This window comes from Somniosus microcephalus, unplaced genomic scaffold (genome assembly GCF_052327205.1).
Source record: "Somniosus microcephalus isolate GS21.2 unplaced genomic scaffold, FLI_Smic_1.0 unresolved_chr4, whole genome shotgun sequence".
Classification (NCBI taxonomy): Eukaryota; Metazoa; Chordata; class Chondrichthyes; order Squaliformes; family Somniosidae; genus Somniosus; species Somniosus microcephalus.
Window position 1 is genome coordinate 56350061 of NW_028225182.1, and position 14498 is coordinate 56364558.

The 14498-nt window shown below is 52.5% G+C and overlaps 1 protein-coding gene across 1 annotated transcript in view; it reads left to right on the top strand.

The window, feature by feature from the left end:
- Positions 1-14009, top strand: part of LOC147091130 (serrate RNA effector molecule homolog) — a 248927-nt gene extending 234918 nt beyond the window's left edge. Inside the window, exons 11-13 of the mRNA XM_085977169.1 lie at positions 1040-1129; positions 5964-6057; positions 13707-14009. Of these exons, the coding sequence (XP_085833295.1) occupies positions 1040-1129; positions 5964-6057; positions 13707-13782 (260 nt within the window). The 3' untranslated portion in view covers positions 13783-14009. The remainder of the gene's footprint in view (positions 1-1039; positions 1130-5963; positions 6058-13706) is intronic.
- The last annotated feature ends 489 nt before the right edge of the window (positions 14010-14498 follow it).

A 14498-nucleotide genomic window follows, 5' to 3' on the forward strand; every position in this document is an offset into this window, starting at 1 on the left:
CCCAGGGCAGGTACAGCACGGGTTACATACAGAGTAAAGCACCCTCTACTCTGTCCCATCAAACACTCCCAGGGCAGGTACAGCACAGGTTAGATACAGAGTAAAGCTCCCTCTACACTGTCCCATCAAACACTCCCAGGGCAGGTACAGCACGGGTTAGATACAGAGTAAAGCACCCTCTACACTGCCCCATCAAACACTCCCGGGGCAGGTACAGCACGGGGTTAGATACAGAGTAAAGCTCCCTCTACACTGTCCCATCAAACACTCCCAGGGCAGGTACAGCACAGGTTACATACAGAGTAAAGCACCCTCTACACTGTCCCATCAAACACTCCCAGGGCAGGTACAGCACAGGTTAGATACAGAGAAAAGCTCCCTCCACACTGTCCCATCAAACACCAGGGCAGGTACAGCATGGGTTAGATACAGAGTTAAGCTCCCTCTACTCTGTCCCCATCAAACACTCCCAGGGCATGTACAACACAGGGTTAGATACAGAGTAATGCTCCCTCTACACTGTCCCATCAAACACTCCCAGGGCAGGTACAGCACGGGTTAGATACAGAGGAAAGCTCCCTCTACACTGCCCCATCAAACACTCCCAGGGCCGGTCCAGCATGGGTTAGATACAGAGTAAAGCTCCCTCTACACTGTCCCATCAAACACTCCCAGGGCAGGAACAGCACGGGTTAGATACAGAGTAAAGCTCCATCTATAGTGCCCCATCAAACACTCCCAGGGCAGGTACAGCACGGGTTAGATACAGAGTAAAGCTCCCTCTACACTGTCCCATCAAACACTCCCAGGGCAGGTACAGCACGGGTTCGATACAGAGTAAAGCTCCCTCTACACTGCCGTTTCCTATTGCAGCCATCACTGTTGCTGTCACCATTCATTCTGCACTGTGGTCTCGCCTTCTCTCGTGTCGGAGCCTGTCCCTCTCCAGTGTTTATGTTTTGAAGTTGCTGTGTGGGGTGAGGTGCTGTGTTGCCTGCAGCTACTGTGGATTAAGCAGCCAGTTGTGTTTGTCTTGCAGGTTTGACTCCAGCCATGGGTTACCCCCACCATTCTCCTCAAGGCTTGTTGGGATTCGGCCAGCCTCGCCCGCCTGTCATGGGATATGGAGGTAAGATAACCGAAGTTAAATTGGTTTGTCTTCAGCAGATTAAACCAACTGAGGAGTTGCAGGTAGTTTAGCTCCTCCACGGTGGCATAGTGGTTAGCACTGTTGCCTCACAGCGCCAGGGACCCGGGTTCGAATCCGGCCTCGGGTGACTGTCTGTGTGGAGTTTGCACATTCTCCCCGTGTTTGCGTGGGTTTTCTCCGGGTGCTCCGGTTTCCTCCCACAGTCCAAAGATGTGCGGGTTAGGTTGATTGGCTATGATAAATTGACCCTTAGTGTTAGGGGGATTAAATACATGGGGTTACGGGGATAGGGTGGGATATGTGTTGGTGTAGGGGTTACGGGGATCGGGGGGGGGGGTAATGTGTCAGTGCAGGCTCGATGGGCCGAAATGGCCTCTATCTGCACTGTGGGGTTTCTGTGTGATTCTGTATCTGAGTGCTGAAAAATTACATCGAGTCTGCAGCACAGGAACAGGCCATTCAGCCCAACTGGCCCATGCTGGCTCTACACGAGTGGGATTAAACGGAGTGAACTTCAACATAGAAACATAGAAGATAGGAGCAGGAGTCGGCCATTCAGCCCCTCGAGCCTGCTCCGCCATTCAATGAGATCATGGCTGATCATCCAAATTCAGTACCCTGTCCCTGCCTTCTCCCCATATCCCTTGATCCCTTTAGCCTTAAGAAATATATCCAACTCCTTCTTGAATATATTTAATGAATTGGCCTCAACTGCATTCTGTGGTAGAGAATTCCACAGGTTCACCACTCTCTGGGTGAAGAAATTCCTCCTCATTTCTGTCCTAAATGGCTTACCCCTTATCCTTAGACTGTGACTCCTGGTTCTGGACTCCCCGCCATCGGGAACATCCTTCCTGCATCTAGTCTGTCCAGTCCTGTTAGAATTTTATAAGTTTCAATGAGATCCCCTCTCATTCTTCTAAACTGCAACGAGTATAAGCCCAATCGACCCAATCTCTCCTCATACGTCATTCCTGCCATCCCAGGTATCAGCCTGGTGAATCTTCGCTGCACTCTCTCCATGGCAAGAACATCCTTCCTCAGATAAGGCGACCAAAACTGCACACAATACTCAAGGTGTGGTCTCACCAAGGCCCTGTACAACTGCAGCAAGACATCCTTGCTCCTGTACTCGAATCCTCTCGCTACGAAGGCCAACATACCATTTGCCTTCTTATCCGCCTGCTGCACCTGCATGCTTACCTTCAGCGACTGGTGCACAAGGACACCCAGGTCTCGTTGCACTTCCCCTTCTCCCAATCTATTGCCTTTCAGATAATAATCTGCCTACCTGTTGGTCTTTATTACAAGAGGATTTGAGTATAAGAGTAAAGACGTCTTACTGCAATTATATAGGGCCCTGGTGAGACCACACCGGGAGTACTGTGGACAGTTTTGGTCTCCTTACCTAAGGAAGGATATACTTGCCATAGAGGGAGTGCAACAAAGGTTCACCAGACTGGTTCCTGGGATGGGGGGATTGTCCTATAAGGAGAGATTGAGTAGACTAGGCCTATATTCTCTAGAGTTTAGAAGAATGAGAGGTGATCTCATTGAAAGATACTAAATTCTTACAGGGATTGACAGGGTAGATGCAGGGAGGATGTTTCCCCTGGCTGGGGAGTCTAGAACCAGGGGTCACAGTCTCAGGATAAGGGGTCGGCCATTTAGGACTGAGATGAGGAGAAATTTCTTCACTCAGAGGGTGGTGAATCTTTGGAATTCTCTACCCCAGAGGGCTGTGGAGGCTCAGTCGTTGAGTATATTCAAGACAGAGAGCGGTAGATTTTTGAATATTAAGGGAATCGAGGAATATGGGGATAGTGCAGGGAAGTGGAGATGAGGTAGAAGATCAGCCGTGCTCTTATTGAATGGCGGAGCAGGCTCGAGGGACCAAATGGCCGCCTCCTGCTCCTGTTTCTTATGTTCTTACGCGCCTCCTCCCACCCCTCCTCATCTCACCCCATCAGCATGTCCTTCTATTCCTTTCTCCCTCGTGTGTTTATCCAGCTTCCCCTTAAATGCACCTCTGCTATTCGCACAGCCTCTTCTCGTGGTAGCCAGTTCCATATTCTCACCGCTCTGTGGGCTAAGAAAATGTGGAGCCAAGGATCGGGGTGTGATGCACAGCCGAGGCGCGCACACCCCCCGCCCCCCCCCCCCCCCCACCGCCAACTCCCGCCACTGAAGTGCATTGTTAAGATAGTGATCTCGTTTAACAGCGTCTTGGCTTTCTCTCCTACGTGGGGCATTGGTGTTGGTCGTGCTGGTGCGAGGGAGCTGCAACAAGGCAGCGAAATGTCAGTGCCCCTCCTGTGCCCTTATACCCGAGCCAGCGTCAGTCAGGCAGTGTGACAGCAGGAGGCTGCAGTCTGTAACCTGCTGCACAAGTGGGCTTTTGTGCGTTTTAGATTATAAAGATTGCTTTGCAAGAGAACGGACGCAAGTTAAAGGGAGCCGGGCGCACTCGCTTATCTCGCTTCCCCACCCTGAACCACGATTCGAGTCAAAACTGTTGCACGTTCTAAATGGGAGACACGCGAGTAAAACAAATACAGTCAGCTTTAACCAGCCCGTGTCAAATTACCGTTCTTCAGCTCACACAGAGAGAGCTCTCGCGAAATGGGAGAGAGAAATCACATTGCAGGATCCGGAGCTGCCCTTATCGCTGGAAGGGTTGGGCAGAAATACTGGGGTCAGGAACAAGATAGTACTGTAGCAAGGTTTATAGTTTCTCTGCTTGCAGTGACTTCAAGTAAAGAAGCGTTTGGGCAGCCTCCCCAGTAACTCCGAATTCACGGCACAAAGTTGGCCACAATTTAGCATTAATAGCCAATCTCACTCCGAGGCCGTGAAAGTGGCCCCTGCGGGAAAGGTGAATATTGCACGGTGCAGTACATGGGAACAGGAGGGGGCCATTCAGCCCCTCGAGCATGTTTCGGCATTCAGTTAGATCGTGGCTGATCTGTATTTTATCCCAATTTACCCGCTTTGGTTCCCTAATACCTTTACCCAACAAAAATCTATCGAAGAGAGTAGGGAGCACCCAAGTGGCAGTTAAGCACGTTATTGGGATGGTTTTACTCTGTATCTAACCCGTGCTGTACCTGCCCTGGGAGTGTTTGATGGGACAGTGTAGAGGGAGCTTTACTCTGTATCTAACCCGTGCTGTACCTGCCCTGGGAGTGTTTGATGGGACAGTGTAGAGGGAGCTTTACTCTGTATCTAACCCGTGCTGTACCTGCCCTGGGAGTGTTTGATGGGACAGTGTAGAGGGAGCTTTACTCTGTATCTAACCCTGTGCTGTACCTGCCCTGGGAGTGTTTGATGGGACAGTGTAGAGGGAGCTTTACTCTGTATCTAACCCGTGCTGTACCTGCCCTGGGAGTGTTTGATGGGACAGTGTAGAGGGAGCTTTACTCTGTATCTAACCCGTGCTGTACCTGCCCTGGGAGTGTTTGATGGGACAGTGTAGAGGGAGCTTTACTCTGTATCTAACCCGTGCTGTACCTGCCCTGGGAGTGTTTGATGGGACAGTGTAGAGGGAGCTTTACTCTGTATCTAACCCGTGCTGTACCTGCCCTGGGAGTGTTTGATGGGACAGTGTAGAGGGAGCTTTACTCTGTATCTAACCCGTGCTGTACCTGCCCTGGGAGTGTTTGATGGGACAGTGTAGAGGGAGCTTTACTCTGTATCTAACCCGTGCTGTACCTGCCCTGGGAGTGTTTGATGGGACAGTGTAGAGGGAGCTTTACTCTGTATCTAACCCGTGCTGAACCTGCCCTGGGAGTGTTTGATGGGACAGTGTAGAGGGAGCTTTACTCTGTATCTAACCCGTGCTGTACCTGTCCTGGGAGTGTTTGATGGGACAGTGTAGAGGGAGCTTTACTCTGTATCTAACCCGTGCTGTACCTGCCCTGGGAGTGTTTGATGGGGACAGTGTAGAGGGAGCTTTACTCTGTATCTAACCCTGTGCTGTACCTGCCCTGGGAGTGTTTGACGGGACAGTGTAGAGGGAGCTTTACTCTGTATCTAACCCGTGCTGTACCTGCCCTGGGAGTGTTTGCTGGGACAGTGTAGAGGGAGCTTTACTCTGTATCTAACCCGTGCTGTACCTGCCCTGGCTGTTTTTGATGGGACAGTGTAGAGGGAGCGTTACTCTGTATCTGACCCGTGCTGTACCTGCCCTGGGAGTGTTTGATGGGACAGTGTAGAGGGAGCTTTACTCTGTATCCAACCCGTGCTGTACCTGCCCTGGGTGTGTTTGATGGGACAGTGTAGAGGGAGCTTTACTCTGTATCTAACCCTGTGCTGTACCTGCCCTGGGAGTGTTTGATGGGACAGTGTAGAGGGAGCTTTACTCTGTATCTAACCCTGTGCTGTACCTGCCCTGGGAGTGTTTGATGGGACAGTGTAGAGGGAGCTTTACTCTGAATCTAACCCTGTGCTGTACCTGCCCTGGGAGTGTTTGATGGGACAGTGTAGAGGGAGCTTTACTCTGTATCTAACCCTGTGCTGTACCTGCCCTGGGAGTGTTTGATGGGACAGTGTAGAGGGAGCTTTACTCTGTATCTAACCCTGTGCTGTACCTGCCCTGGGAGTGTTTGATGGGACAGTGTAGAGGGAGCTTTACTCTGTATCTAACCCTGTGCTGTACCTGCCCTGGGAGTGTTTGATGGGACAGTGTAAATGAAAGTCTGCCTGTCTAATTCTGCTTGGCTTTACTAACGGAGTGGGCCTGGCATTGCTGGCTATCTGTTGAGTGCTGGTGATGGATAAGTCCTTGTTGACTGTGTCTGTGCTTTGATTACAGCGGGACCTGCCTATCCTCCTCCACAGTATGGCGGGCGAGGCTCCTACGATGCATATCGAGGGCAGGGAGGCTACCCGGGGAAGCCGAGGAACAGGTTTGTACTGGTGACTTGTTTATAAAGAATCATTTCTCTGTAAAGAAATATTTTGGAGTAACTCCAGGCATATGTGCTCACTGACCATGTCTTCAGCTCTCTCCCAGGCCCTCGCCCCCCCCCCCACCCCCCCCTCCCTATCTCTGTAACCTCCTCCAGCCCCACACACTCCGAGATCTCTGCGCTCCTCCAATTCTGGCCTCTTGAGCATCCCCAATTTTAATCGCTCCACCATTGGCGGCCGTGCCTTCAGCTGCCTGGGCCCCGAGCTCTGGAATTCCCTCCCTCAGCCTCTCCGCCTCTCTCTCCTCCTTTAAGACGCTCCCTAAAACCAACCTCTTTGACCAAGCCTTTGGTCACCTGCCCTAATATCTCCTCATGTGGCTCGGTGTCAACTTTTGTCTGTTAATCGCTCCTGTGAAGCGCCTTGGGACGTTTCACTACATTAAAGGCGCTATATAAATACACGCTGTTGTCGTATGTTGTTAATCTTTCGTTGATTTACAACTTTCTCCTTTTTGTCAGTCTCTGTTTATTCTTTATTTAAACAAGAATCAGATTCCTTCCTTCATTCCCACTTGTTGTACGCATTAACTCTCTAGTTAAGGGCATGCGTGCTTCTGCAGTCTTACGAGTAAGTGTTAGGAAATCTGCAGGGGAATGTTCGACTCGTTGAATTGTCTTCCCCCCCCCGCCCCCCCCAGCCCCTCCATGGTGGGGGAGGGATAGGCATGTCACTCATCGGATTGCCGTAGCCTTATCCCATCCCAATTTTTTCAACCTGGTCTATCCAATGCGAAGTTTTACCAGAATATTGGCAAAATGCAGTGCAGCGTGCTTGACTGATCTACATAGAACTGGGCTGCTCGATTTGCACAGACTGGGGCTGGTTACAGAACACAGACCTTGCCTGGGCAAAGGTTTACCTCCAGAGGTGGACTGTGATAAATCGGTCGAGATTCAGCACAGTGTTAATATAGACTCGGAGGTCGTACTCCAAACCATCGTCAACACCTTCACCAAAGTGTACGAGAGCATGGGCCTTACACAAAACACCCGTAAGACAAAGGTCCTCTACCAACCTGCCCCCGCCACACAGTACTGCCCCCCGATTATCAAAATCCACACCAAGGCCTTCGACAATGTGGACCACTTTCCATACCTCGGGAGCCTACTGTCAGCAAGGGCAGACGTCGACGACGAAGTCCAACACCGCCTTCAGTGTGCCAGTGCAGCCTTCGGTCGCCTGAGGAAGAGAGTGTTTGAAGACCAGGACCTCAAACCCGGCACTAAGCTCATGTCTACAGAGCAGCAGTGATACCCGCCCTGCTGTGTGCCTCAGAGACATGGACCATGTACAGCAGGTACCTCAAAGCACTGGAGAGGTACCACCAACGCTGCCTCCGCAAGATCCTGCAAATCCATTGGCAGGATAGGCACACCAACGTCAGTGTTCTCGCTCAGGCCAACATCCCCAGCATCGAAGCTTTGACCACGCTCGATCAGCTCCGATGGATGGGTCACATTGTCCGCATGCCCGATACGAGACTCCCAAAACAAGCGCTCTACTCGGAGCTCCGGCACGGCAAGAGAGCCCCAGGTGGGCAGAAGAAACGCTTCAAGGACACCCTCAAAGCCTCCTCGAAAAAGTGCAACATCCGCACAGACACCTGGGAATCCCTGGCCCAAGACCGCACAAAGTGGAGGAGAAGCATCCGGGAAGGCGCCGAACACCTCGAGTCTCTTCGCCGGGAGCAAGCAGAAGCCAAGCGCAAGGAGCGCACGTCAACCCAAGCACCCCACCCACCCGCCCCTTCAACCACCGTCTGCCCCACCTGTGACAGAGACTGTCGGTCCCGCATTGGACTCATCAGTCACCTGAGAACTCATTTTTAATGTGGAAGCAAGTCATCCTCGGTTCCGAGGGACTGCCTAAGATGAAGAGAATATAGATTGATGCTGGGAGTTGGTCATTCTATCAGTGTTCACGTGTTGGGCTTAAAGTTTTGTGCCGATCCTGGTGCTTTCTTCAGTCAGTGCCTGTCTCTGGCCCTGAGCTCTCTGGACCATGCTGTACTGGGACCCAGTTTCTGGGTCTGATGGGGCTTATCGACCTGATTGTGTGTGTCTCAAACCTGTATCTGATCTGAAATGTGCATCGGATGTCCTGTTTCAGCCCGTCGGTTAGTTTCCAGATAACAAGGTTTTCTCCCACCTAATGTTTGGCAACTTTAATCTTGCTGTCGATCAGGTTTGCATGGCTGTCTGTTTTCTCCCCTGCATCGTTTAGCCTGCTATGACCTGGATTACTGGCAAGAGGTTTCTTTCTGCAAACGGGCCCAAAAGATTTCAACCTGAGCAGATGTGTTTCACTTCAACTTTCGGAGAATTCTGTAAACAAATACCCCGTGACGGTTCTTGGAACCCATAGGAGTCTCCGACACAGAGGGAGGCCGTTCGGCCCCTCATCCAGAACTCATCCCGCTGACCCTCTCTCCCCCCCCCCCCCCCCCAGTCTCTTTGTCTGCTTCACGTAATTTCCTGTTAAAGGCGGAATGATTAATACTTCGACCACTCCCTGTGGCGGAACATGTCATGCTCCAAACCGCCTAAAGAAGCAGCGTCTGTCTGGCGAGCGAGTGCTGTTTGTTGCTGGTTTAGTTGTGGCTTGTTTCGCTTGCCGACTACCCAACCCATGCTGTTTTGCATCCTATGCAAAGAAATTATTTTTACTTCCATGTTTGTGACGAATTGCTGGCGTTTGAGTTGACCTCTAAAACGAGCGAGCGAGCGGCATGGGGCTTGACGCAATAAAACTCACTACGCACTTGGCTTGACCATAAAGCAAGGCTTTAATCAACTTGTTTCAGAACATGGAGGTCTAGTTGTACTTCACTAGTTCCTTGTCTTACAAAATGTCCCAGGCAAGCTGGGCCCACGCCTGAGTATTTATACTCCTTGGATGGCGCCACCAGCTGGCCGTCCAGCGTTATTTCATGAGTAGTTTCTCAATGAATGATGAGATTTATAACAGGGCTGAAGAGGGGCGGGGGGGAGGAGCGCTACCCTCTCCTTTTGGGTGTTGGTACAGATCGGGCCCAGACTGATCGGGTGAAAAGTCTCGTCTCCCCTACAAGGGGCCCGAAGTGAAATGGGTTGGGCTGGTGGCACCCAGATTCCCAGTGTGTCGGAGTCCGCCAGCTCGCAGTACCGCTCGTGCTTTGTCACGGGCAGGCAGGCAGTCTCACGGCGAGGGGTACTCCCCCCTAATGCACTAAGGTGTGTTGTTACGCTGCAACGTGAGTTTGAGTCATCCGAAACTCTGCTGCCCCCCGTGTCCTAACTCGCACCGAGTCCCGTTCACCCAGCACTCCCCCCACCCCCCCGCCCCGTGCTCGCTGACCTACATTGGCTCCCGGTCCGGCAAAGCCTTTTTTTTTTTTTTTTTTAAATTCTCATCCTTGTGTCCAAATCCCTCCATGGCCCTCGCTCCCCCTCCCTATCTCTGTAACCTCCTCCAGCCCCTACAACCCTCCATATATCTGTAACGTCCTCCAGCCCCTACAACCCTCCCTATCTCTGTAACCTCCTCCAGCCCCTACACCCCTCCCTATCTCTGTAACCTCCTCCAACCCCTACAACCCTCCCTATCTCTGTAACCTCCTCCAGCCCCTACAACCCTCCCTATCTCTGTAACCTCCTACAACCCTCCCTATCTCTGTAACCTCCTCCAGCCCCTACAACCCTCCCCATCTCTGTAACCTCCTCCAGCCCTACAACCCTCCCTATCTCTGTAACCTCCTCCAGCCCCTACAACCCTCCCTATCTCTGTAACCTCCTCCAGCCCCTACAACCCTCCCTATCTCTGTAACCTCCTCCAGCCCCAACAACCCTCCCTATCTCTGTAACCTCCTCCAGCCCTACAACCCTCCCTATCTCTGTAACCTCCTCCAGCCCCTACAACCCTCCCTATCTCTGTAACCTCCTCCAACCCCTACAACCCTCCCTATCTCTGTAACCTCCTCCAGCCCCTACAACCCTCCCTATCTCTGTAACCTCCTCCAGCCCCACACCCCTCCCTATCTCTGTAACCTCCTCCAGCCCTACAACCCTCCCTATCTCTGTAACCTCCTCCAGCCCCTACAACCTTCCCTATCTCTGTAACCTCCTCCAGCCCCTACACCCCTCCCTATCTCTGTAACCTCCTCCAGCCCCTACACCCCTCCCTATCTCTGTAACCTCCTCCAGCCCTACAACCCTCCCTATCTCTGTAACCTCCTCCAGCCCTACAACCCTCCCTATCTCTGTAACCTCCTCCAGCCCTACAACCCTCCCTATCTCTGTAACCTCCTCCAGCCCTACAACTCTCCCTATCTCTGTAACCTCCTCCAGCCCCTACAACCCTCCATATATCTGTAACCTCCTCCAGCCCTACAACCCTCCATATATCTGTAACCTCCTCCAGCCCCTACAACCCTCCATATATCTGTAACCTCCTCCAGCCCCTACAACCCTCCCTATCTCTGTAACCTCCTCCAGCCCTACAACCCTCCATATATCTGTAACCTCCTCCAGCCCCTACAGCTCTCCCTATCTCTGTAACCTCCTCCAGCCCCTACAACCCTCCCTATCTCTGTAACCTCCTCCAGCCCTACAACCCTCCATATATCTGTAACCTCCTCCAGCCCCTACAGCTCTCCCTATCTCTGTAACCTCCTCCAGCCCCTACAACCCTCCCTATCTCTGTAACCTCCTACAGCTCTCCCTACCTCTGTAACCTCCTCCAGCCCCTACAACCCTCCCTATCTCTGTAACCCCCTCCAGCCCTACAACCCTCCCTATCTCTGTAACCTCCTCCAGCCCCTACAACCCTCCCTATCTCTGTAACCTCCTCCAGCCCCTACAGCTCTCCCTATCTCTGTAACCTCCTCCAGCCCCTACAACCCTCCCTATCTCTGTAACCCCCTCCAGCCCTACAGCCCTCCCTATCTCTGTAACCTCCTCCAGCCCCTACAACCCTCCCTATCTCTGTAACCTCCTACAGCTCTCCCTATCTCTGTAACCTCCTCCAGCCCCTACACCCCTCCCTATCTCTGTAACCTCCTCCAGCCCTACAACCCTCCCTATCTCTGTAACCTCCTCCAGCCCCTACAACCCTCCCTATCTCTGTAACCTCCTCCAGCCCTACAACCCTCCGAGATCTCTACGCTCCTCCAATTCTGGCCTCTTGAGCATCCCCCAATTTTAATCGCTCCACCATTGCCGGCCGGGCCTTCAGCTGCCTGGGCCCCGAGCTCTGGAATTCCCTCCCTAAACCTCTCCGCCTCTCTCTCCCCTCCTTTAGAAGACGCTCCTTAAATCCTGCCTCTGTGACCAGGTCACCTGTCCTAATATCTCCTCCTGTGGCTCGGGGTCAGATTGTGTCTGATAATCGCTCCTGTGACGCGCCTTGGGACGTTTTACTACAATAAAGGCGCTATATAAATGCAGGTTTTTGTTGTTGTAACTGCCCAACTCTGCCACACAGCGGACTCTGGAGTTTAACAATGATGGGGGTGAAGGGAAATGTTCCCGCGCCCTGGCTGATGTCACCTGATCTCGGGAGCTAAAGATTTAAAAAAAGTCGAAACAGTGACGGGTATCGGTAATAAACGGTGAACACTACCAGGAGCGACGTGATGCGGGAGGGCTTGTCTGCTTTTCTGACCCTCCGCACACAAGACTCGCCCCCTCCTGCCCCCAAGTGTGTGCTGTGTGCAGGCTTGCAATCGATGTCGTTTCCCCACCATTAACATCCCTCGCCGCCATCAGCGCGCACACCTCCCTTTAAAAAAGAGCCGTTTCTTGTTTTCGAAGGCTGCCGGGAAAGTTCTTGCTGCATGCTGTGGCGCAATGTAACTTGTGCTGACAAGAGTGAAAAACAAGACACGATTGTTATCTTCAAGGAAATGAAAAGGTTGTAATCTCCGCTTGTAACCGCTTAGCCCTCGTGCTTGAAGCCCTGTTTTTTTTGTGCAGACTCCACATAGTGCAGTCGTGCAGAACATTGTCCCCGGCGCTTCCATCCCACCCCGTTAGTGTGCCCGTTAATCACACCCAGCTTGGCATACTCCAGAGAACAGCATCGGAAGCAACTTATTGAGCAGTTTGGGTGTGAAGTGTGTGCACCCTACATAGAAACATAGAAGATAGGAGCAGGAGTCGGCCATTCGGCCCCTCGAGCCCGCTCCGCCATTTAATGAGATCATGGCTGATCATCCAAACTCAGTACCCTGTCCCTGCTTTCTCCCCATACCCCTTGATCCCTTTAGCCTTAAGAAACATATCCAACTCCTTCTTGAATATATTTAATGAATTGGCCTCCACTGCCTTCTGTGGTAGAGAATTCCACAGGTTCACCACTCTCTGGGTGAAGAAATTCCTCCTCATCTCTGTCCTAAATGGCTTACCCCTTATCCTTAGACTGTGACCCCCTGGTTCTGGACTCCCCCGCCATCGGGAACATCCTTCCTGCATCTAGTCTGTCTAGTCCTGTTAGAATTTTATAAATTTCTCCCAATCTATTGCCGTTCAGATAATCTGCCTTCCTGTTTTTGCCACCAAAGTGGATAACCTCGCATTTATCCACATTATACTGCATCTGCCATGCATCTGCCCAATCGCCCAACCTGTCCAAATCATACTGGAGTTTCTCGGCATCCTCCTCACAGCACACACGCCCACCCAGCTTTGTGTCGTCTGCAAACTTGGAGATATTACATCTAGTTTCCTCGTCTAGATCATTAATATATATATTGTGAATAGCTGGGGTCCTAGCACCGATCCCTGCAGTACCCCACTAGTCACTGCCTACCACTCGGAAAAAGACCCGTTTATTCCAACTCTGCTTTCTGTCTGCCAACCAGTTCTCTATCCAAGTCATTACCTTACCCCCAATCCCGTGTGCCTTAACTTTACACGCTAATCTCTTATGCGGGACCTTATCGAAAGCCTTCTGAAAGTCCAAATACACCACATCCACTGGTTCTCCCTTATCTATTCGACCAGTTACAGCCTCAAAAAATTCCAGTAGATTAGCCGAGCTCGATTTACCTTTTGTAAATCCATGTTGACTTTGTCCGATCCTGTCACTGTTTTTCCAAGTGCTCTGCACTGAGCAGGAAAACACGTGTTACATTGGGGAGGGGTGGAATTGATAGTGTCCACGTGCTAGATGACCGGTTCGACCTGGCTTCTCCCCCTCGGCCTGGGTCTGTCTTCTCTCCCCGCTGTTTATTCAGCTGTGCTTTTTCTTCCTCTGCTAGCTGTTGCTTCTCTTATTCTGTCGTTATTTCCCCCCCCCCCCCCCCCCAAAACGCAGGTTCAGTTCTGCAGGTGCCGCCTCGACAGGTCAGTTTGGACGGCCAAGTCTCGGCTCGATCAGCCTGCCCGATGATTGAGTTGAAATGGGGACCATGGGGAGGCGGAGGCCGCTGGGCCCCACACGGACAGCCCTTTTCCCCCCACCCCAGCAGGGTGGCTGTTGCCCCCACACTGACGGGACCCACAGCCGAGGGGAGGGAGGTCGTGCGAGACCATTCTGTGGTGAACCGTGTAAATATGTGCTGCTCACAGCCCACGCTTGACGCCTGCGTTTGGTCTGGTTGCAGGATGCTGAGGGGTGACCCCAGGAACATTGTGGAGTACAGGGACCTGGACGCTCCGGAAGACGTGGACTTTTTTTAAACGGTCCCAACCTGGATGTCCGTCCATCACAGCGTTTATTACTTTGTTCCCTTCGTTACGTTAAGGAAACCTTTCGGAAGGTTGGCATTATATTGTTGAGACAGACACAATGTGTTCTAATGTAGAATTTAGTTTTCTCTGGAAACTCTTTAAGCGGTAGCCTCACTCTCACACTGCTGTAATGTGTCTTTCTGAAGTGTTTGAAATAAAATGAAGTATGAAACCTGGTTTTACCTCACATTCCAGGCTCCTGACATTCCGCGAGAGGTGGGGGATGGACACTGGGGCGGCTGCACCTCTCCGACACACACCGAGAACAGACGGGGTCCGGACCGGGAGGGAGCAGCTCGTTCATGAAAGGGGCCTACGGCACGTTGGGGGGGAGGGGAGTTACCTGTCACTCGGGGAGCTGTCCCTGTCACTCGGGGAGCTGTCCCTGTCACTCGGGGAGCTGTCCCTGTCACTCGGGGAGCTGTCCCTGTCACTCGGGGAGCTGTCCCTGTCACTCGGGGAGGGGGGGGTCCCCGTCACTCGGGGAGGGGGGGTCCCCGTCACTCGGGATAGGGGGGGTCCCCGTCACTCGGGGAGGGGGGGTTCCGTCACTCGGGGAGGGGGGTCCCCGTCACTAGGGGAGGGGGTCCCTGTAACTCGGGGAGGGGGGGGGGTCCCCGTCACTCGGGGAGGGGGGGGGTCCCCGTCACTCGGGGAGGGGGGGG